Below are 19844 nucleotides of genomic sequence, written 5' to 3'. Positions count from 1 at the left end.
GCAGAACAGGGGAAACGGACGGGAGTTTGATTTCTCACAATCACCACGCCCGCTGGGGCGAATTGAGAATCATATCTGAAATGATATACAGCAGAATCAGGATTATTTGGCCGCCTCATACATTTTTTTTTAAGCTTGAGACGCCTCGAATACCCCAAGATAGATCAGATACCATTTCTAGACCGAAAATATTATTGGGGTGATGTTGCCCGGACCAAAATGCAATGCAGGTCCATGCCTATGGTATCTGTGTCAATCGATATTGGGGTAGTGTCGTAGGAAACGCTGGCCAGCAGCAGCAGGCTTTGGGTCCTGGATAAACACTCCTGGACATGGCGGGCACCACCACGACGAAGCGAGTTTGCTCACGCCATATCGTGTCGGTCTCAGATTTGGCGTCGTATTGTAAAGGAGGTGATCGAAGAACAGACCATTGGGCTTTGTCAGATTTCGTGCTTTCAGGGTAGCACCGATGTGGCTGGCTTTTGGCGGCGGGGGGTTGATTAGTGAGACCTTTGGCTGCCTACCCAAGCTCGCTCACTGGTGAGACAGACGGGCTTGGGGTAAATGACGTTGGGAGTTCCTTTATAGAGATAGGCGGTTCTCCCGTCAGTGCAATCGCACGTCCGTGACCCCTCGATGCGGAGAGACGGCGATTGGACCACAAACGAAGGGGGGGTGGCATGTCTCTCGATGGCCATAACATGTCAAACAAGTCCCGCTAAACAAGAAAAAGGAAGCAGAGAAACAGAACCCAAGGAAGCGAGCGCTGTGACAGATGAGAGTGGAGAGGATATTGGATATGGGATGCACGCCGATCGATTTCATACGACTTTCCTATCTAGTCCGGACTCGGTTCGTTCGAAAAGGGATGCCGGAAGACCACTTGGGATCGTGCAGGTGAGCGCCGGTGACGGCTCTCATAATTGGGTGCGCAATGAATCACGCGTCGGTGAGCAGCAGGATGAGGTTGTCGAGCGACGGCCTGTGATAGGCTGCGATAGGCTCATCAAACCAAGAAAGATTGGAGACGATGTCGTGTTGTTTCTTCGGCGGGAACGCGGCGTCGGACGCTATGTGACGTCACAGGGAGCACGCTAGCCGCGATTGCAGAGCCTGTGCGCTAGATAGGGTACCTGGCGGAAGCACACGAGGCAGATGCAGAGTACCTACATTGTACATATGGTACCTAGCATACTCAGTAGTATACCCTTACTGAGGTGGGCTAAGCAAAACAAAACAAACAGCATCGATCGGATCCCGGAGCTAGCGTGGTGACCCGGGAAAATGCGAGCGTGGAAGTGGGAGGGGGGAGGGAGTGATTCTGCCTACACCAGGTACACTATCCGTACAGCCTACAGATATACTCCGTACTAGCACACCAATAAGAGTGGGAAGGGATTTCACATTAATTATTGCCACCCCACGTGTGAGGTCGGGATGACGTGTGGAGAGCAGCATCACTGACAAATGAGCGGCTTGTTTCTATGAGCTAAACTAGGTATCGACCAAGGCCTGCTAAGCGAGCGAGGACAGCGCTCTACACTACCTATGCTAGGATATGTTTCGCGGGAGTGACCCTCCGGAGGGGCTGTTGGCGGGCTTGAAATGAAAAGAACAGAAAAGAAGGCTCTGGTCTGGTTGGGAGAAGAGAAGCCAAAGAAGGGGTCTGATGGTCACATAGCGTCTGATACGGAACGCCCCTCCTTCCACCATGGACGTTAAGAGGGGATGCGCCGCACCCTACGGAGTATACTACGTAGGTATGTAGATTCCGTTGTGGAAATAGCAGCCGGGTGCGGTTTTCCTCTGTGAATCCCGTTTTTATTATGCCTGCCTCCCGCTTCCCCGGGTCTTGTCGTTTTGTTTTTCTTGAGATGGAGGGAGGACGGCCTTCTTGGGTCCGAATCCACAAGTCTGAGGGGGGGGGTCGGATCCCACGCTCAGGGAAGTGCCCTTCTGCTGATCGCTGCCAAGTAGTCTTAAGGCCGGGAATCCCATCCCATCTCATCGACATAGAGGCGTCCGTCCGCTTCGTCATCAGACGACTGAATAACCACATACACACACACTCACACTCGCAGGACGACCCTCCGTCGCCCACGCCGCGTCTGCGCTCTGTGCTTGTGGCTTTGGTTTACTCAATCACCATTCCCGGATGTACTTTTACCACATCAGAGAATAATTCGTCGCCCAGAGATCCACAGGGAGAGGGCTGAGACGCACGGCTGAAATGGCATGGTATGGAAGCACTAACCGGCCTTTCTAAACTATTGTCTCTGAAGACCCTCGAGACCCGCCGTCCAGCCATTGCTGACGCGCTGGTTCTCGTTGTACCTACTGGGGTCACGATACCGCAGCGCCCGTTGTCATCGGCCTGCTTTCCGAGTCCCCGTCCCTTGTCTGCCTAATGCCCAGTCCCATTACTGCTCTCCCGACAATACCATTACCATTACAATCACCATCACCATTAATTACCAGCCCTAATCTAACCCGAGAGATCAGAAAATCATATCTGATGAGGTTCTGCCATCTCCGCAACAAGCCACATCATTGCGACGCGACGTCCGACCTTCAGCCCCCAAAGGCTAACCCCTGTCTCCGTGCCCCTCCGCGTCCCCCGAGAACGGGTTCCCCTCCACCAGTGATCCCACCTATCCATCCAAGACCGCTTGCCATCTTTTTTTTTTTTTTATTGCAAGAGGAAATAATAACACACGCCTTCCGCGACCAGAAAATCAGCCAAGGCTCCGTGCGAGATACCCACCCGGTGCACATTTCAACAGCCGCCAACTGCATAATACATTCTGTACTGACTCCTCCCTCGGGCATGTTTGATTTAGGGGTACTGCCGAACATCCAGTTTGACCCGCCAGTTCAACCTTGTTAGCTTTGGTCCCTCTCTTTCGGTCTGAGAACGACAGACTGGGTGTGCCGCCGCGTGCGCCCATCGTCCCCACCCAGCAAAGAAGAATCGCAACTTCTAGTAGCGCAACCACCCTCGTCCACCTCATCCACTCTGGACCGCTCTTGCACACTTTGGGCCCCCGGCTCGCGTCTGAAGCCTTTTCTTTCTCGGCCACTCACCTTGTCTCCTCCTCCTCCTCTTCCTCCTCCTCCTCCTCTTCCTCCTCCCCCTCCTCCTCCATCTACTTCTGCTGCATCGCAGCCCCCAAGCATCAGTCGCCCTGCTTTTGCCCTTGGTCAGCCCGCGCACTTGTCGACTCAGCGTTTACCCTTCTTCGGCGGGTCCGACCTGATTCCCCTGCTCTTCTGGTTTTTCTTCTTCTTGTTCTTGCGTGGGTTTCCTTGAGAAACCCCCCAAGAACATAGCGCCCAAGAATCGCGACTGGTCCGCCCACAGGATCTTGATCCTATATCCAAACGACCATTGGTTGAGGATGAGAGAAGAGACTGAGACTCACAACAAAACCAGCCGATCCCTTGGCTGAGTGGACGACTCACGCCCTACCCGCCGTCATGCATCCTCCCCCGCTCCTCGGCGTGGGTGTCGTCGACCTACTCGACTCCGACCCGCGACCGAGCTTCGTCGTGGCGATCCCGGCTTCGCCCAATGACCCCGCCAACGCCGAGGTCGTCTACAGCAACCCGGCTCTCGCCAGCGCACCAGCCCTCAATGACGTCCTCATCTCTATCACGAGCCGTGATCACGCCAGGTTTTGGGATTGGATCACCGCCAAGGGCGCCGACCCGCCGCAGTCTTTCCGGTACAACAACCATTTTTGGACCCGGAACCTTGTGCTCTCAAAGTGGGTTGTCGTGAGTTCCAACGACTTGCCCATTTCGTCAGAGCCGCCTAGGAAGACACGCGCCGACGTATCGGAAGGAAGAGAGACTGTCAGCGGCATACTGCACTCGCATACCTCGGCCGCCCAGTCCACATCCTCGCCAGAATCCTTTCAAGAGGATGTCCTCTCCCATCCCCGAATCATCTGGGCAGCTGCTGAGCCATCTTTGGTTTTGCCAGAGTTCATTCCGGACCAGGAGCCTTTCCTCGACATGGTCGATAGTGTTGACTGGAGCGCAACGCCCCTCGGGCCCATGGACCGATGGCCGTCACTGCTCCATCAGTCATATAGCCAGATCTTGTGCAACTCTCAGCCCATGGCAATCTACTGGGGCAGCAACTTCACCGCAGTCTACAACGAAGCGTACGGAGAGATAATTGGGGCCCGGCACCCCGACTTGATGGGCCATTCCGTCACCGAGGTGTTCCCCGAGATCGCAGACCAACTCAGAGACATGATGAAAAATCCAGGACAGAGCCGGCGGGCGAACAACGAAGAGATATTCAGGTTCTTCGTTGAACAGCGCGACAGGCCGCCGCTGGAGACGTACCTGAAATGGTCCATTGTCCCCGTTTTGCACGACAACGAATGCCTCGGCTTCATCCACCTGATAACAGACACAACTCTGTACCATCTTTTTCGCCGACGGATCCAGATGTTGGTGGACATGGGCGAGGAGCTGGGTACCGCCAAGGATGTCAAGTCGTACTGGAGCAAGCTGATCATGGAGCTTTCGGAATGCGAGCCTGCGTACGATATACCACTCGCCATGCTGTACTCGATCGAATGCGACGGGTCGTCAGATTCCGGAAGCGAGGCACGGCACGGGTGTAATTACACATGTCGTCTGGAAGGGGCTCTCGGGGTTCCGGCAGACCATCCCGCCATGCCTGGAATCCTGCGACTAAATGAAACCGACGCGGGCCTAGCGCCACAATTCCGAGCTGCCCTGCGTAACGAGGAGCCTCTAATAATCAGCACATCGGACGGCAGTCTGCCAAAAGAACTACTGGCGGGCTTGCAATGGCGTGGTTTTGGCGACCCTTGCCAGGCCGCCATCATCCTGCCCATCCGGCCCACGAAAGAGGAGGAGGTCATGGGGCTTCTGTTGCTGGGCCTCAACCCCCGACGGCCTTATGACGACGCCTACACGCTCTACATCCAGCTCCTTTCACAGAAGCTTGCAACGTCGCTGGCGTGCACCGTATTGTTGGAGGAGGAAAGGCGGCGGGGAAGAAACGCTGCCGAACAAGCTGCCTACGACCAGGCCATGTTGAAAGAGAAGCTGGCGCACCAGATAAAGGAGGCGACGGAATACACACGGCTGTTCCAGACAGTTTCCGACTTCATCCCCAATGGCTTCTCAATTGGCGACCACCAAGGAAACATCACTTTTGCAAACGGCCTTTGGTACCGCATAACAGGATATCCCGGCGCAACAGCCGAGAACGGAGGTTCTTTCTCCTGTGTGTTGGAGGAAGACCGAAAGAAGATCCGAGAGGCGTATAAAGAGCTGAAAACCAAGGATGAAGTCGAATTCCAATTCCGTGTGCGCGGATCTGAGAACACCAATAACATGTTAACACGGAGGTCCCCTTTCAAAGCCGACCTGTACGGCGACCTGGACGACAAGATGGAACGATACGTCATGGCCCAGGCCAAGGCGGAACGAGCCATGGATGGAACTATCATCCGAACCTTTACCTGCCTTACGGACATTACCGCTCACCAAAGAACCGCCAACGAAGCGACCCGACGAGCCCAGCAAGCGGAGAACCTGAAGAGAATGGCTGAACTTGCCACTGTCGGGATGTTTGACATGGATACCGGAGGGCGTCTCCTTGGCGCCAACAACGTCTTCTTCGAATTGTGTGGCATTAGCAAGGTAGATCCCATGGAGCATGAGGTGAGGCCGTGGGAGGTTTCGGTGGTCAAAGACGACCTTCCGTATCTGAGCGAGAGCGTAGCCCGGCTTGTGTCCGAGAAGAAGCCCCAGACAGCCGAGATCCGTCTGAAAACCACATGGACAGCCGAGGATGCTGTGGGGAACCAGATCACGGCGCCGAGATGGGTCAACGCCACGTTCATGCCGGTCTGCAGCTCGGATGGCGTCGTCCAGTCGTTCACTGGCTGTGTCAGCGATGTCTCGTTGCAGAAGTGGCAGTTGGAACTGGAGACCAAACGGACCGAGGAGGCCATCGACTCGAAGCGCCAGCAAGACAACTTTATCGACATGACGTCCCACGAGATGCGAAATCCGCTCAGTGCCATCATCCATTGCTCCGACGCCATCATTGCCTCTCTCGCGAGGTGCGAGGAACTCGTCAACCGGCCACTCAGTCCGACGATCCTCAGAATACCTGACGAAAACAGCGACAAACACTTTGATGTAAAGCAGCTCCTTGCGGATAGTATCGAGAACGCCGAGACCATTGTGGCCTGTGCGCAGCATCAGAAACGCATCGTGGACGACATTCTGACCATGTCTAAGTTGGACTCCAAGCTCTTGGCCGTCACGCCCTGCACAGTCGACCCAGTGCAGATTGGGGAAGAGGCAATTAAGATGTTCGACGTGGAGGCACGCCGTGTGGACATTGACCTGAAGATGACTGTCGATAAGTCTTACAAAGAATTGGGACACGTTTATCTCGATCTTGATCCATCTCGCGTCAAGCAGGTGCTCATCAATCTGCTCACCAACGCCCTCAAGTTCACCAAATCCGGATCCACCAGGAACGTCTCGGTTTGTATGAAAGCATCTCGGGAACGACCAACGGACGAGACATCTCCCGTGACGTTCATCCCCCGATCCTGCAAGGAGGAGTTTGAGTACGAGCAGCCTGCACTCAACATCCGCAAGGACCCAGTGTACATCATGTTCGAGGTCAAGGATACTGGCCAGGGTCTGTCTGAAGAAGAGAAATCCAACCTCTTCAACCGGTTTGTGCAGGCGAGCTCGCGGACCCATGTCAAGTATGGCGGCTCGGGACTCGGGCTGTTCATCTCGCGGCGCTTGACGGAGCTGCAGAAGGGAGCCATTGGCGTGGCCAGCTTGCCGGGGGTAGGCTCCACATTCGCTTTCTTCATCGAGGCATACGTGCCGAGCGAAGCGTCCCTGAAAGAGGCCGAGTCTGCGGCCGCAGCCGCAAGGATGGCGACTTTAGCTACCGCGGCCAATACACCGCTTGGCGTCCCCCGGGCAAGAGCCCCCACGAACGGGCGGAGAACACCTGGCTCGCGGCCGAAGCCCCAGGTTCTCAACCCCCGGCTCGACGGCATCCTGATCGTGGAGGATAACCTTATCAACCAGCAAATCACCCGCCGGGGTCTGCAGGATAGGGGTTTCACCGTCGACGTGGCCAATCACGGAGTCGAGGCCCTGGAGAGACTCATGCGGTCCATGTCTCTGCAACACGAGGAGGAGGGTTACTTTGCCCATAGCGCTGCAGACACTCAGACGCTTCCTCCCGTGGCCATCAATCTGATCCTCATGGACATTGAGATGCCGGTGCAGGACGGTCTAACGTGCACACGGCGGATCCGAGAGCTGGAGCGGGAAGGGAGGGTGTTTTGTGCCAGCGGTGGAAGAATCCCCATTATCGCCGTTAGCGCCAACGCAAGGCCGGAGCAGATGCAAGACGCCAAGAAAGCGGGATGCGACGATGTGCTGGTTAAACCCTATCGGATGCCGGAGCTGATCGAGAAGATGCAAATGGTCGTTCGGCGGGTGGGGGGTCTGTCACCTGGCTCGCCTATGGGGGGGTGACGGCGGAAACACTGGAAGGTAGGGGAGGGGAGACGGGATCCGCCACCCAGAAAAGCAAGGGTTAGTGATAATGCAAAGGCGAATACGGCGTATAGGTAAAGGGAACCCCGGGCGGGACTATGCTTGGGGACGGGGACTGCTTCCGGGCATTGGCTTGGTTACAGCTTTTCTATGTCATGATGTGGTTGCTTGTCAGGAGTAGGAGCAGAGATACCAGATCTGGCTCGGTTGTCGAGACAGAAATACCCCCAACAATGGATGTCGCACACGCATGAGGGGCTTGGCGTAGAAGGATAATAGGCGGCGAACACCGGCCACGCCTCTGGTGTTGCAACGGGTGGGAAGAAGATTATATCACAGAAAACGGCGAGATTGACTCTCTGCCAAAGCAACAGAGAGACGCCCACCGGCCACTGGGAGCGGGGGCCAACGACATGGATGACAGGACGGAATAATACCAGAACGGCCTAATCTGACGTCCCCATGCCTCAGACCTCGTGCTCGCGAGTGATGTCTTGTCCTGCGTGTGGTGTAGCCAAGCCACCAGGCCGGGCCAGTACTGTTCGAGGGTTGAGTGGTTGACGGGCTGGTCAATACTGCGGTGGCGATTTGGCTGGCTGGAAACCCGCGCCTGCTCCCCGAGGCTTGTTCCGTCGAGCATTCCCAACGTCATATGGGGGGTGGGTGGTGACGGTATAAGTGGCTAGACTCTGACGAGAAGCAAGAAGAAGACGAGCAGCGGTTGCCGTGTTGCGTTCGTCGGGTGAGGTTGGACACGAGAGCTGGCCTCCGCGCGCCCCGAGGATGTAGATGGGAGAGAGGGAGGTATGCGTGGTGCGCGTGAGAGGAGGCGAAGAAATTGGTGGTTCTTTTCGTTCACCCGGCTCGTCTTGCCACTTCCGCCCTACCCCTCCCGTCAGGCCCGGGTAGCGCAGCCCGGCTTCTCGGACGGTGGAAATATCTGGTGAGCAAGACAGATGGGAGGTGGACACCTGGCATGTGAGATGATGGTCCGTCTCATATGCGACATTGCAATGGCCCCCGCGGGCGACAACTTTTGCTCAGACGATTCCGGAAGAGGGGAGGGGAGGGGGTAAGCGGTGTTCTGCCGCGCCTTGCACGGCGACTTTTGACATGCGATAACCCAAGCTTCACTTGCTATCCGTACCTCGGATCGGCTTGGTTGACGAGCTTTCGTTCGGACGGTGGCTTTCATCACGCCCCCCCACTATGTCCCCTGTCTTCACCCCCTCGCAAGGCGGATGAAAAGGAGGGGCTGGTGGTTGTGTGAGAGGTATTCCTACCGATATATCGCTAAGTGAAATCAGATCTGTCTATTAAGATGGGCAACTTAGAGTAGACGTAGTTAAGGTGACCATAGGGAGGGGGGCAGGGGTACTACCTCTTCCAGCTTCCGACCCTACCCAGTCGTTGGATTTCCAGCTTTTCACCCACCACAGGTCAACAGCCATGGTGCGTACCGCTTGGCAACATCGCTTTCGCACAGCGATTCTCTGTCAAGTGCAGTCTCGCCAGCGGTCTTCATAGAAAGCAACCTCACGCACATTTCCATCACTGCAGAAGTCCTTTGGTACGAACTCCTGCCGGGCTATGGCCATCAACGCTTCCTCGCACGGGCCAAACGGGGCGGTCTACATCCCTGAGGTCGACCTTGAAGACTTTGAAGAGTACACGACTGGCGGCTACCACCCTACCACCATCGGGGACACTTTTAACAATCGCTACGAGGTTGTTCACAAGCTCGGCTTTGGTGGCTATTCAACAATGTGGCTAGCCCGCGACAAACACCTGCAACAGTACGTCTCATTGAAGATCATGATTGCCGATGAATCTCCAAAATCAACCGAAGCCTCTCTTCTCCGGAAACTGTGCTGCGGTGGCTCTCACCCCGGGCAACGGTTTGTTCCACATCTACTGGACGATTTTTCATTCAGCGGCCCCAACGGACATCATGTTTGCCTTGTGCAGAAACCAATTGCTGCCTGTAATATTACTGCATCCAAGGAAGATTTCGTAAGCCTCATGTTCCCTGTCGAGACTGCCAGATCTATTGCTGCTCAAATCATTATGGGAGTATCTTATCTACACTCCCGTGGAGTATGTCACGGTGGTAAGTTAATCAATCTCATATGCTTTCGGATCACGATCCTCGCCCAACTATCTTGTGGTTCTAACGCTATCCAGATCTTCACATGAGGAACTTTCTTCTCTACAGTCAGGATTTCAATCAAAATCTCAACAGCCTGGATCCTGAAGGGCTTTATAAGCGTTACCGCCTAGATAAGGCCCCTATCACCAGGTTTGATGGCACACCAGTTGGGCCTCACGCGCCGCCATATGCTGTTTACCCGATGCATGTTAAAACGCTTGCAGACAATGTTGTGGATCCTATGGTTGGTATATCTGACTATGGAACATCTTTTGTGGTTGCGACTGTCAATGAGGCATCGGCTGGACCCCACACACCTGAGCTACACACACCTGCTCTCTATCTTCCACCAGAAGGCTTCGTCAACGATCCCATCACCCAAGCTGCAGATATATGGACACTTGGTGTTAGTCTTTATGAAGTGCTCGGAGAGAGACCTCTCGTTGAATCGTTTGGCTGGGACCGGGACGACATTATAGCCGAGATGGTGAGCACATTTGGGCCACTACCTGCTTGATGGTGGAATAAATGGTCAAATCGCAAGGACTTCTTTGAGTCTGACGGCTCATGGACTTGCCATATGAATGAAAACAGGATCTACACCCCCGGGTCCCGTTCTCTGCATCAGCGTATGTGGGACATGGGGCGTGGCGAGACGCCTGATACATGCCAATGGGATACTCAGGGAGGTGAGATGCAGGCTTTGGAGGAGTTGCTGCGGAGCATGATGGCATTCGAACATACTGAGAGGTTGACAGCTGAGCAGCTGATGAGATCAGAGTACATGGAGAAGTGGGCAATGCCGGCTTGGGAGAGACAGCAAGAGAGACAAAGGGAAAGCGGCAGCAGCAACTCGAGCCCGTTGCTTCCGAGATAGCAGGTCGTCAGATAGGTATCGAATATGGCTAGGTCGGAGAGTAAGGAAATGAGCATCTGTTGAATAGTATGGGTGAGCCTGCAAGAAGATGAACTCAGGTGAGGATGCTTTGTTCTCATTATGGCAAATAGCCGGGGAAGCGATATGTGGGTTGTTGGCGATTTTGGTGATGTGCTTGTCAGTTCAGGCGGCCGTTTCGCCGAGTTTTCTGTTTTCTCTTCTTCTGCCTCCGCTGATGCGCCTGGTTTTGTATCGTGCGCACTTATTAATCATAGTAGCTAAAACTATTAAAGTATATAACCCGGCACTAATCAACCTTCTTTAATTAATAGATTGTGTTGTCTTTTGCTATATTCTAGTATTACCCTTGCTAATTAGCTATTACCAAGGGGTACAGGTGTAGAATATTATTTCTCCTTGATTTAGGTAGGGAAATACATCCTAGAAATGACTAGTGTATTCCCGCTATTTTCTTTCCTTTTGCTCTGGCGCGCATGGCCACATTGCCCACTTCAATAAAAGCGGCCATAGATTAGTTCCTACAGTTAATCTGGATATAGGACAAAGTTCTTGTTGCGGGTGACTATATAGGTACTGTTGGCCATCGCCTTGCAACTGGTCTTTGTTTGACCTTGCCGAAGATTCACCGGACTCGGATACCGCCATCCAAACAGTTCATTCATTATGGGGTGCGTCTCTCGAGGAACTCCCCTCTCCCCGCCTTTCCCCATATAAACAAATCATTACGGGGAGAGTTGTCCAAATCATGGTCCTTATTTCAGCCCGGCAGAAAGTCATGGCTATGTAGGTAGGCAGCCTGTAGGTCTGTAGTAGTAAGTTATAGTGTTCTGCGAGGGCAAACTCAGACCGGTACGGGGATTGGTGACTAATCAATTGGATATCCGGCCAGAGTGATCCAACTTGTTGCGTTACCCAAGGGCGTCTGTCCTTGTACTAGGTAGCTCCTGCATGGCGCCCCCGTCCGAGGGCTGCAGCGGCGGTAAGACTACCTGCGCCCTCCACCTCGTCGGACACTGAGCAGCAAGCCTACGGACCGACCCAGACCTCCCCTTTTCCCCCTCCGAATATAAACTCTCCCGCTCGCTCCCCATCGCTCCGTCGGTTTCTCCCTCTTCCACTTCTTCAGTCCTTCTCCTCTTCCCGATTGCTGCTGTTGCTGCTCTTTCTCGCACGCTCTTAACATTTCTACACCGGCGGCGCCCCCTCCCCGCTCCTATCACTGCCATCGAACTCCTCCTCCGGCTTCGGAACCCCGCGCGTGCACATCAGCTACTCGCCAGAACCCCACTCTCGGACTCCCGATCACAAACCACCACAACCACCGACAAAATGGCGGGCCGCATCCATCGCGTCACCATGTTCAAGATTGTCGACGAGGGGCAGCAGAAGCAGCTGATTGACCAGTACAAGGTCATGCAGAGTGCGGAGAAGGTGAGTCCCGGTGACCGGACTGTTCTGACCCCCTGCCTCCCCCGCTTCTCCCCCATTAGCACCGGCGGGAGTACCGCCGTCCCGGTTCGGAGCGTGGATCCCATCGGATTACCCCCCCCCCCCCCCCCCCGGTTGTCTCGGCCCCACCGTCAGCCATCAGGAACATCGAGAGACGCGCTCTTTCGCCGAACCTTTAGTCAGATCTGCCAAGAGGGGGAAAAGAAAGGTCACTGTAAAAAGAATCAACTAGACTGACCCTCCGCCCATCGCAGGACGGAAAGCCCTACATCCACAACCTGATCGTCGGCCTCGCCGCCGAAGACCCGCGCGCCCAGGGCTTCACCGTCGTCTCCAAGTCCGAGTTCGCCTCGCTCGAGGACATGAAGTTCTACGACGAAGGGTGCACCGCTCATGCCGCCCTCAAGGCCTACGCAAAGGAGAACATCACCGTCTCCGGCTTCATGTCCGTCTACTTTGAGCCCAGCTTCATCGCCAATAGTGTGTAAGGGCGGGCGGTCGTCCGATGTCAGGGGTAGGGGAGGGGGAAAGGGCCACGGGACCGATATCCCACGGGGGAGGGGAGGGTCCGTGGTGAACGGATGGTTTGAAGCATTCGAGACAAAATCAGGGCGAGCTGCGCGGCGCCGCTCCGTACCCTTTTGTTGTGGCGGGAGGCATTCTCCTCCCTCAGTTGCATTGTTTTCTTGTAGGAAGAAAATGTCAAATGCACTCCTTATTGCCGGTTGCGGTCAGGTATCAAGCTACGTTGGATACATAGGAACCCCTTTCCTAGGAAAACGACCGTCTTTCAGCCCCATCCTCATTTCCCCGCCTTTGCATCCTCGTCTCAACCTTTCCTACCCTCCCCATCTTTTTTTAGCCACTTCGTTTTCGTATTGTGTGAGTGATAAGCCCTTTTGAAACAACAAGAAAAAACCACAGACACAACTGAGGAATGACAAAACCCATTTGAACCCGTAGGGACCTAACCAGTGCACGGGCACGTACGCGAGCGTCACGCAGATCACGAGGCAGCGGCGACGGCGGGCGCGGGAGCCGGTGCAGCCGCCGGGGTGGTCGCCGGAGCAACCGTGGCGGCGGCGGCGGCGGCGGCGGCAGCAGGATCCGAGGGCGCCGTTCCTTCGAGGTGGTTCTTGAGACCGTCCATCCAGGCGGCGAAGCCGGTCTCGAGCTGGTTGACCATGGTGAAACGCAGGACCTGGGCGAAGGGACCGTAAAAGGTCTCCCAGCAGCGGTACTCGGTGCCGTTACCGTCCTCGGTCTCGAGGAACTCCTGGACGCGCTCCGACTTGAGGACGAAGGGGGGTACGAGGCCGCCCGTCTTCCAGCAGACGCGGTAGCCCTTGCGGCCGCGGTGGGTCTCGCCGTTGGCCTCGGCGGCGGCGCGGGTGAACTCCTCGAGCTTGGTGACGATGAGGGCCTGTTTGGTCGTCGTCTTGGCCGGGTCGAGCGTCATGTGCACCTCAAAGGTGACGTGGGTGCCCTCGAGGAGAAGCTCGCCGGGCTGGAGCTTGGCGATGGAGGGCTCGCCTGCAAGCATGGGCGGGACGGCGAGGCCCGAGGGGCGAGAGATGGTGGCGCGTGGGACGAAGGTGTTCCAGGTCGGGTAGGTGGCCGGATTGAGGACGGTGGAGAGGACGGTGGTGGGCTTGGCGGCGATGGGCGTCGCGCAGGCGATGGTCAGGACGGCGCCGAGGTCGCCGTGAGACGGTGTCGCGAGGGGCGGCGATACAGGCGTGGGCGTGAGGGAGGTGGGGATGGAATCGGAGCCCTTATCGAGCGCCTTTGGCGACTTCGGCTTGAGCTGTTCGGGGAGCTGCTTGATGGAGTCGGGGATCTGGATCTTCTGGCGAATGGCCTCCATGGTGTCGGAACGAAGATTACGTGGTGCCGGGTATAAAATAGAAAATAAAATGAGGCGGTGTGGGTATTTGGGGGTATCTCTGGGTATAATAGGGCGTGATGAAGATGTGGATGTTAATGGACAGTTGATGTAGATAGATGAGAGAGAGGGAGGGTATATGAGGGAGGAGCCCGGAAGAAAAAGTGGCTGTGTGTGCGTGTGCGTGTGCGAAGTAGGGCGGTCGAAGAAAGGGAAAAGAGAAACAGGAGCGATTCAGGTTAATTGTATCAAATGGACGGGATTGGGCTTTAGACTTCCTGGTCTCGTGAGCAGAGATGCGTCATGGGATGATGGTTGAAGGGGTTGAGGCCCTGATGGTGCGAGGGAAGTGAGAGGAGAAGCTGTGGTATGAGGCTGGCCCGAGCGATGCTGCGCGCCTGAGATTGAACGATGAGGGAGGAGAGAGGTCGAACAAATGGAGGTGGTGGGAGAGAACGGGGTGCCGCGGCCCGGATGTGTGGTAGTTTCCTTCGGAGTCGGATCCTGGCTGCTCCCCGCCCCTCTCCGCCCAAGACCGGGGTTTCCTGGGCGGGGTGGACAACTCCACTTGCCATGGCTTTGTGCGTTTCGGCGATTTACTGTTAGCAGCGGAGATCGGCCTCAAGGCAGGCCGCCCGCCCGGGCCCTTCCTCTCACGTGGTGGCCATGAATTGGCCTGCAATGCAAATGGGGGCATGAAGAAACCGCAAAATGAAGACTGGGCCGCGCCGCCCTGCTATAACGAAGCCTGCGCTGTCAACTGTATTCCCTGGCGGCTCGTTATGCAACGCCTGTGACCTTACACTAGTGCCCGGCCATTTGGCCCAATGCCGCCCCCCTCAGCCGGCTAACCCCTAACTTGATAACATCAACAAGAACAGCGCGGCGGGCGCAGTCCTACAAACACTCTACGTGGCCTGGCTGTCAGAACCAGGAAAATACTGGCAAAAAACCAAGTGCGAAACATCATTCGACGAACGGCTTCCGCCTCGTTTTTGCCCCCCCCCCCTTGCTGTGGGGGCAATTGTTAAGCTCCGGTTTAGGGGTCAGAAGGGGAGGTCATGGCTCGGCATGTCGCCCGCAGTCGACAAACTCAGTCACGGCCAACCTCTCATTGGTCAAGGCTGGGCATGGCACCTCGCTTTGGGACGAGGTAGGCGAGCCGGATATCTCAGAGCCCTGGTTGAGGAATCACCCATTCGAGTCTACAAAACGGACTGTTTTATTCAGTGTAACGGCAGGTTTCTAGCAAATTTCCATGCTAGACAAAGGTATCCGCTCGTCAATAGCTCCTTACCTGATGGGTTATTAGCTAGAAAGAAAAGTGGCATTCAGTTGGTTCAGCGTCCTTCCTGAAATCAACGCTGTGCTATCACCACTTCCCGTGATGCTCCGACAACTATGTTCGTAGAACTCATGACCGGCAAATAAATCTCGCAGTCAAGTACCTTTCGTGGGCTCAGCCGTTACTCGTACGCTGCATTACGGAAAACAGAACCCATAGGTGGGAAACGTAATCAGACATGGGGGTAGTCTTCGCTCGCCGCCCTAGACGGCCTCCCTGTTGCTCCAGAGCTCAAGTCTTGCAGGAGCCTCTTGAGGCTCTCAACTAGGGGTGGCAGCGGCTCCGAGACAATAGGGAAGTTGTTTCGGAAGATGTCCCTTCCAATGGACAGCACCATGATCGGGTTCGACAGCAACTCGACGCCATCAGTCGGATTCCCGTTGAGTGTCAGGCCAGGCACGCCTCGGTCAAACTGCAAGAACGCCCTCGTCTCGCGGCTTTCTTCAAAGTCCATGAGAATATATGCTGAATTGGACTTTTCACCGATGCCGTTGCCCGCCTCCTGGCCCTCTGCCTGCCCAGATGATGGACACGAGAGCAAGCCGTAAGCCCAGAGTGTGAGACAAGCAAAGTACACTGCGATGGCGTTGAACTCGCGCAAGGAGGCGGGCGGAAGTTGTCGCGCGTGATGAAAGATCTGGCCAGCGTGCCATATGGCGTGGCGTGCCTCGGGTGTCTTCACCCAGCTTTCTTCGAGCTTGCTGAAAACTCGACGAGCTTCGTCTTCGCCCGCCTTGCCCGCAAATGTCTGCAGGATATCAGGGGAGACGTGAAGGAGCATCATGAGCACCTCCGACATGACTGCAAGCTGGGCTGTCGGTCGCTTGGACGTGAGGATCATGGTCGAAAAGTCGCCGAGATCACGGTACAGCTCCTGGTACTGTGTTTTAAGCCAGAGGCGGTGGGTTGCGTTTCTCTTGCTCGAGATTCCATCCGCGTAGAACTTGATTGCCTCACGATACGCCGATATCTGGCCCCAGTATCCATGTAGCAGGGCCATGTAGCAGAGTTCAGTGTCGACCAGCTGCTCGAACTCGTCAAGTATCTCGGTGCAATGCATGACTTCCGATACGCGAGGGATGACGCGGTCGGGCGCAGCACTGGTTTTGGCCAAGTACAGGCTTCTCCATTGCTCCGCAGATCGGGCTCGCCACAGGTCTCGGGAGGCAGGAAGGCTGAAGTTGAGCTCGGTGTATGACATTAAGGGATTCTTGCAAAGCCCGATGGACGTTTGTATATCGTGAAAGAACATGTGCAAGACGAGCCGTTTGTAGGATTCGCGTTTCACAAACTTGCGCCACTTGGAGTCCAGTATGTCGGGAGGGTCCTCGAGTGTTGGGATTATTGCGGGTGAGTCGGGTGGCGTCGAGAAGCTACCTGCGCGTCTGAGCATGGTCATTGGAGGTTGCAGGAAGCTTTCTGCTATCTCCATCTTTCTCTTGAACCCGCTCCAGATACCGGTGTCCAACGTGAGCATGGAGGCCTGAAGAGCCTCGAGGTCTCTCGTAAAAGTATTCGAACCTTCGAACTGTCAGGTGTGTCAGCAACGTTTCTCCCCACTTGATGAATTTGCCTTGCTGTTGACCGAGGCTGAAAAAGCAAGAGCATGGATGCATACCAAGTCTGCCAGCCCGAGTCTCAGAACTTCATGGAGGGAGAAGCCGAATTGCCAAACCGCCGGGATGGATATGTATGTCGCACCACTGGATATGATGCCAGCAAGCAGTTCAGGTATCGCCGTCGTGGCATCAAAGGTAGCCAGATGAATCCAGCTGTCGCCCTGGTGCTCGTCATGAATAAAATGGGCCTGAACCAGGTAGTTGAGGAGGTCCAAAGACGGGAAGGACGGCGTGCGTTGACGGGCGCCCTTTTGGACTGTGCTGGCCACTACCATGACCAGCAGGCTGTCTCTAGATGAGGACGTCATCTTGAGCTTTGTACCCGGAGTGCTGGTAAGCTTGTTAAAAGCGGGAGAGTTGGCAAGGGTGCCATCGTCCAGGGCCAGGCGTTCCTTGTCGTGAGGGGATACGTGGTGAAGGGCGTAATCATTCGGGCCTGGCTCCCACAGCCAGGGCGATCGTTTGAAGGCGGCATGTGCCTTGGAAGCGTTCCGCGTATTCGGCTTTGACCGGTTGGTTGTGGCAGACTCGGGGGTTTGGATCGTCTCGGGTTGCGGAATGGCTATGGCGTCGAAGTTTAGGTCCCAGGAGGAAAAGTCCATGTCCTGTAAGTAGTTGTGCATGGGATTGAGGTAAGCGATGTCGTCCATGACCAGGTCGATGGCGGGGTTTACAAAACCATCCGCCATGAACGAAGCTGCGTCCATTTCGTGGGTCATGTCGTGATGCGGAGGCATGAGTGCCATCTTGGGGTCGTCGTAGGCCGAGGCGGGATTCATGCTGCCATTCATGTCGAGGGCATGATGCATCGTAGATGTTTCGGACGGTGTCGAGATGCCGTCTATGGAGGATCGATTGGGATGTGTACGTTTCGAGGGGACTTGGCAGGGCAGGTTCTTGGAGCGGCAGCGAGAGCACGGCTTAACGTCCTAGGTGGGTGTCAGTGTGTATTGTCTGCGGGGGATGATGATGATGATGAGGAGGATGACGATGATGTAGATCAAGGAGTGTTTACCTCGCATTTCGACTTGGAGGCGGCGCAGTTTAGGCATGCCTCGGCGGCCCGATCGCTTCTCCGGATGAAGGTCCTGCCTTTGCCCGTGTTATCCCGGTCGTGAGTTGTCTCGTGGCGAGTGAGAAGGTCGGCGCGGTTGAATCGTTTCGGACATCGAGAGCACTGGTAAGGGCGGGCGTTCTCGTGGGAACGCAGGTGGCGGGTCAAATGGTCGGCTCGCTCGTAGACCCTCCTGCATATGTGGCAGACGTGTGTCGCGGAGGGTGAGGCGTCGGACGTGCTCAGTTTGCGCTTCCCGAGATGTTGGGGTGGAGGTTGGGCCGGCTCTTTCGGGAGATCGGGCGGGGAGTAGAGTGGGTTAAGCATGTCGGAGCCGGCGGCATCGCAAAGGATGTCGATGCCGTTCATGTTACATACGGCAGGAGGCGGGCTGGATGGAGGAAGGGGACTGCGTTATTGAGGTGGATTGACGACGGCTGTAGAAACTCTTTGGCGCAAGTCTTTACAATGGCAGTCACATCGGCATCAGGCATGGGGCACCGGGAAGTGGCTGGCTACAGCCGCGAGTGGGCAGGGCAAGCAAGAAACACTGGACGGCAATTGGGAGGGCTTCTGGACTTTGTCGTGGGGGAGAAGGTACCCCTCCACCGAGTTGCGTATGAGGCGGTACCTTCCTTGATCTGTCCGATCTGGCGACCGCCCGCTTGTCCCCCAAGCATTTTGCGGGGTTTGGGGGACCAGACCAAGACAGGCCAAGACTACCTACCTACTTTGGGTACTACTTTAGGTACCACTTTACTTTACTTGCCCAACGGGAACGTCGGCGGCGCCGTTGGATTTTCACTGGCCGTGCGTGATTGGCTGGCTGACTGGCTAGCCAGCACGGCCTGTCGTTTTTAAGTCTGACCAGTTGACGCATCTCATTGTCATCATAAGCCTCGAGCTGCAACTTCGGACCATGTCGGCCGGGCTCTCAACTATTTCTGGTTTCCTCTACGTGGAGCCCGTGGGCCGCCTTGGCTGAATCCGAGGTGGCTGAGACGGGAAAAAAGGAATGTGTTGAAGGAAGAAAGCTAAGGGACAATGGCACACAACACGGCACAGCCCTGCCTGCGATGCGCATCGTCTTCACACACTGGCAGAAAGCCAGCTTTGAATGGCGGCCAAGATGTCGGGGAGGAAGAGCAAAGCGGGCGACTATGGGTATGGGCGACAGGAATGACAAGGAATCTATGACGGGCCGAGGTAGGCATCTCGACGAGACTTGAAACATATTGTTGATTACTAGAGCCTCGCTTGCAGCATCTAGCACCAAGCTAGACAGGGCTGAAGGGACCACGACTCTCCAAAAGAAAGGTGGCATGAGTGAGTAAATAGACGCCACGACTTCTCAGGGGGCCGACCCCGATGCTGGGAACTTTGCTTTCGCAAGTGTACTCACTGCGTCGGTGCTTTTCCCAGGTTGTGGAAATCCTAATATCCATCGCACACGTCCCCAACAATACGGACATTAAGGTTTGGCATTGCTTCCGAGAGGCAGGTAAACCCAAGTGGTAATCGCGCTCGACGTAGGTATGTACAGTATAGCACAACCTCCAACTTAGTAATAAGCATGCCAATTAGAACGAACCACCATGTCGGTCCGGGTTTCGGCCTGTTGTGGGCTCATGACTTTTGTTTGTGTCTCGAGACTTTATTGTTGCTTGACTTACGCATCACACGATGGACCTGAAATTGGCAGGCGGCCGGGCCCCATTTCCATCTCCAGAGATCGAACGAACATGATCGAACGGATATGTCTCAAATCGGAAGTTGGCCCAATTCCCCGGTGGGAAGGTTAGGTTCTTGGCAGAGGATAGGATGTTCCGAAGGGGCCAAAAGGGGGGCA

General features: G+C 55.6%; 5 protein-coding genes across 5 annotated transcripts; 3 read left to right on the top strand and 2 right to left on the bottom strand.

Moving 5' to 3' along the window:
* Window positions 1–3480: 3480 nt before the first annotated feature.
* On the top strand, window positions 3481–7575 carry GLRG_02570 (hsp90-like protein; the record flags this gene model as incomplete). Its single annotated transcript, XM_008092579.1, has 1 exon — window positions 3481–7575. One exon carries the CDS (start codon window positions 3481–3483, stop codon window positions 7573–7575), a length of 4095 nt encoding a protein of 1364 aa, XP_008090770.1.
* Window positions 7576–9186: 1611 nt separating this feature from the next.
* On the top strand, window positions 9187–10622 carry GLRG_02569 (protein kinase domain-containing protein; the record flags this gene model as incomplete). The annotated part of the gene is made up of 3 exons (XM_008092578.1): window positions 9187–9706; window positions 9781–10232; window positions 10374–10622. 3 exons carry the CDS (start codon window positions 9187–9189, stop codon window positions 10620–10622), a joined length of 1221 nt encoding a protein of 406 aa, XP_008090769.1.
* A 1350-nt stretch (window positions 10623–11972) lies between these two features.
* On the top strand, window positions 11973–12580 carry GLRG_02568 (stress responsive A/B Barrel domain-containing protein; the record flags this gene model as incomplete). Its single annotated transcript, XM_008092577.1, has 2 exons — window positions 11973–12074; window positions 12347–12580. The coding sequence occupies 2 exons, from the start codon at window positions 11973–11975 to the stop codon at window positions 12578–12580; spliced, it is 336 nt and encodes a 111-aa protein (XP_008090768.1).
* Window positions 12581–13098: 518 nt separating this feature from the next.
* GLRG_02567 (uncharacterized protein) lies at window positions 13099–13959 on the bottom strand (the record flags this gene model as incomplete). The annotated part of the gene is made up of 1 exon (XM_008092576.1): window positions 13099–13959. One exon carries the CDS (start codon window positions 13957–13959, stop codon window positions 13099–13101), a length of 861 nt encoding a protein of 286 aa, XP_008090767.1.
* Window positions 13960–15494: 1535 nt separating this feature from the next.
* On the bottom strand, window positions 15495–18364 carry GLRG_02566 (uncharacterized protein; the record flags this gene model as incomplete). The annotated part of the gene is made up of 3 exons (XM_008092575.1): window positions 15495–16850; window positions 16941–17870; window positions 17957–18364. 3 exons carry the CDS (start codon window positions 18362–18364, stop codon window positions 15495–15497), a joined length of 2694 nt encoding a protein of 897 aa, XP_008090766.1.
* Between the last annotated feature and the right edge of the window lie 1480 nt (window positions 18365–19844).

Source organism: Colletotrichum graminicola, assembly GCF_000149035.1.
Source record: "Colletotrichum graminicola M1.001 genomic scaffold supercont1.5, whole genome shotgun sequence".
Lineage (NCBI taxonomy): Eukaryota > Fungi > Ascomycota > Sordariomycetes > Glomerellales > Glomerellaceae > Colletotrichum > Colletotrichum graminicola.
This window is presented reverse-complemented; position numbering and strand designations above follow the sequence as displayed.